Source organism: Penaeus monodon, chromosome 29, assembly GCF_015228065.2.
Source record: "Penaeus monodon isolate SGIC_2016 chromosome 29, NSTDA_Pmon_1, whole genome shotgun sequence".
Classification (NCBI taxonomy): Eukaryota; Metazoa; Arthropoda; class Malacostraca; order Decapoda; family Penaeidae; genus Penaeus; species Penaeus monodon.
This window is the reverse complement of record NC_051414.1, coordinates 23,940,112-23,942,003: the sequence shown is the minus strand read 5'-3', so window position 1 is coordinate 23,942,003 and position 1,892 is coordinate 23,940,112. Positions and strand designations below refer to the sequence as shown.

The following is a 1,892-nucleotide window of genomic DNA, read 5'->3' as shown; positions in this document are numbered from 1 at the left end:
TATTAGGTTCAATTTACAAAGATGCCTTTTTTATTGCACAAGTAACCAAAAATAAAATAAAATTCAGTATATTCAAACAACATATTTAATATTTTCAAAAAGACTTCAGCCTTCACTTACAAATTCACATTAGAAATGTCACTGATATTTATTGTTCACAATTTTGCTTTCACTGAGATTTGAATAACTAATTATGCAACAGCCTTTTTTATTCATATCTTCTTTGCCAAGTCATGAGAATATTTTGAGAATATCTTAGGGGGGAAAAAAACAGGTTAAGCATACCCTCAAACTTTCACGTCAAGTGCATTCTCCGTGAAATTTTCACTCCAAATTTGGGGTGCTCTTCCAAATATGCTGTGCTAACTTTGATTTTTCTTTTCATGATTTATTACATTAACTATGCTTTAAACAAGGCTCACAAAATGCGAAGTTTTTAAACAAAAATGTCATATATGAAAATCGAAAAAAGCTGCAGGTGTATATTCATGGGTAAGAGAGTGTTACAAATGTATGAAGAGATGCTCCCACCAGTATGTTCAACACATCTTTTTATCATATTTAGTTGCTCATAGGACACTATTATTTTGCTTTACAAAATTAGCTTCCAGATTTTTTACATTTTATAACAAACTTTAATAATGATTTCTGTTGCTTCCATGTAAAGGCTAATCTAAAACAACCTTACCATGGGTAATGTAAGTAACACTGCAATGTCAGTCTTTAACATGCCATAGTTATTTACCATGATGCTAATAACATCTCAAAAATTTGTGCAGGTGTTTATTTACCATTGCAATATAATATAATGCATACAAGAGGGAGCATAAGAAAAAAGATGGGCCAAGGAGACCAAGACTAGAGGCCTGCATCTCTGATTATGTTCAGGACACGAGGAGGTCACATTCCCTCCATAAAGTCATTATTATGATTTTTTTATGATTCAATCAATTTTGAATTCTGATTTGTAAGGGTCTTCTGTTGAACATTTTAAGATCTACCAATGTGGAAACAGTAATTCAACAGGTTTCATTTCAATCTTGGGTTGGTTACTTATGCAAATTTACCCAAACATTTTTACATTTTATAGACAGTGCCAAAGAAAAGTACAGAACATAAGAAAACACTTCTCTGGCCTCCTACTAGAGTACAACCCAGATCACCTTGAAACTTTCCACAACACACTGCTATTCTTATTACCAAAAACTTCACTATTACACAAAGTTGTCAGTTTGTAACTGCAAGCCTGTACCACAAACTCCAAATCTACCTAACAGTAGATTTGATACGGCTGGCGAGCGAGGATAGATAAGTGCCCTGGTCATATATTCGTCCCTGATTCCTCATACCATATGGCCAGGGGATACCACCCCAAGCCCTCACGGAAAACACCTTCGATCATACCTCGTTTTTTTTTTAAACTTCCAAAAACCACCTCTCCAACTTGCACGAAGAACAAACCCCGAGCTTCGCCACACCGCAAAACTTATTTCCCGATCAAGACACGCCAAGACGTACTCACCAAAGTCTTGGTTGGTCTGCTCTCCATGCTAGTCTCGGGTGCGTGCGTGCGGTTAAGGAACTACGCGAGAAATATGGCGTCCAGGGGAGCTTAGAGAAGGTGCTGAATCATGCAGGGGGGAAGCCTCGAGTCTCCACCAACCGAGTTTGTTTACATCGTCATCCAGGCTGGCCCTCGCCCGCGCCCCGCCCAGGCCTGCCAACCCTTCCGCGGCGCCGGATCCCGTTACCCGAGAGGGACCGTTTTCGTTTCTTTCCAGAAATTACGACGCTCTTTGGCTCGTTTTAGGTGGTTTTCTTCATAGGTGTTTGTTTTAATAAATAAAAGTCAATATATGTGTCCTTTAAATCTAAATAGTTTGTGGCTATTT

At 38.2% G+C, this 1,892-nt stretch overlaps 1 protein-coding gene across 2 annotated transcripts in view; it reads right to left on the bottom strand.

The window, feature by feature from the left end:
- The window catches only part of LOC119592046 (transcription factor MafK-like), a 32,431-nt gene extending 30,649 nt beyond the window's left edge, over positions 1-1,782 (bottom strand). Inside the window, exon 1 of one of the 2 annotated variants that reach the window (XR_005230397.1) lies at positions 1,523-1,782. Coding sequence is in view for 1 of the 2 variants with exons in the window: in XM_037940840.1 (XP_037796768.1) it covers positions 1,523-1,549 (27 nt within the window). In the remaining variant the exon portion in view is untranslated. The remainder of the gene's footprint in view (positions 1-1,522) is intronic. The other variant, XM_037940840.1, reaches the window with a different exon arrangement.
- Positions 1,783-1,892: the final 110 nt, after the last annotated feature.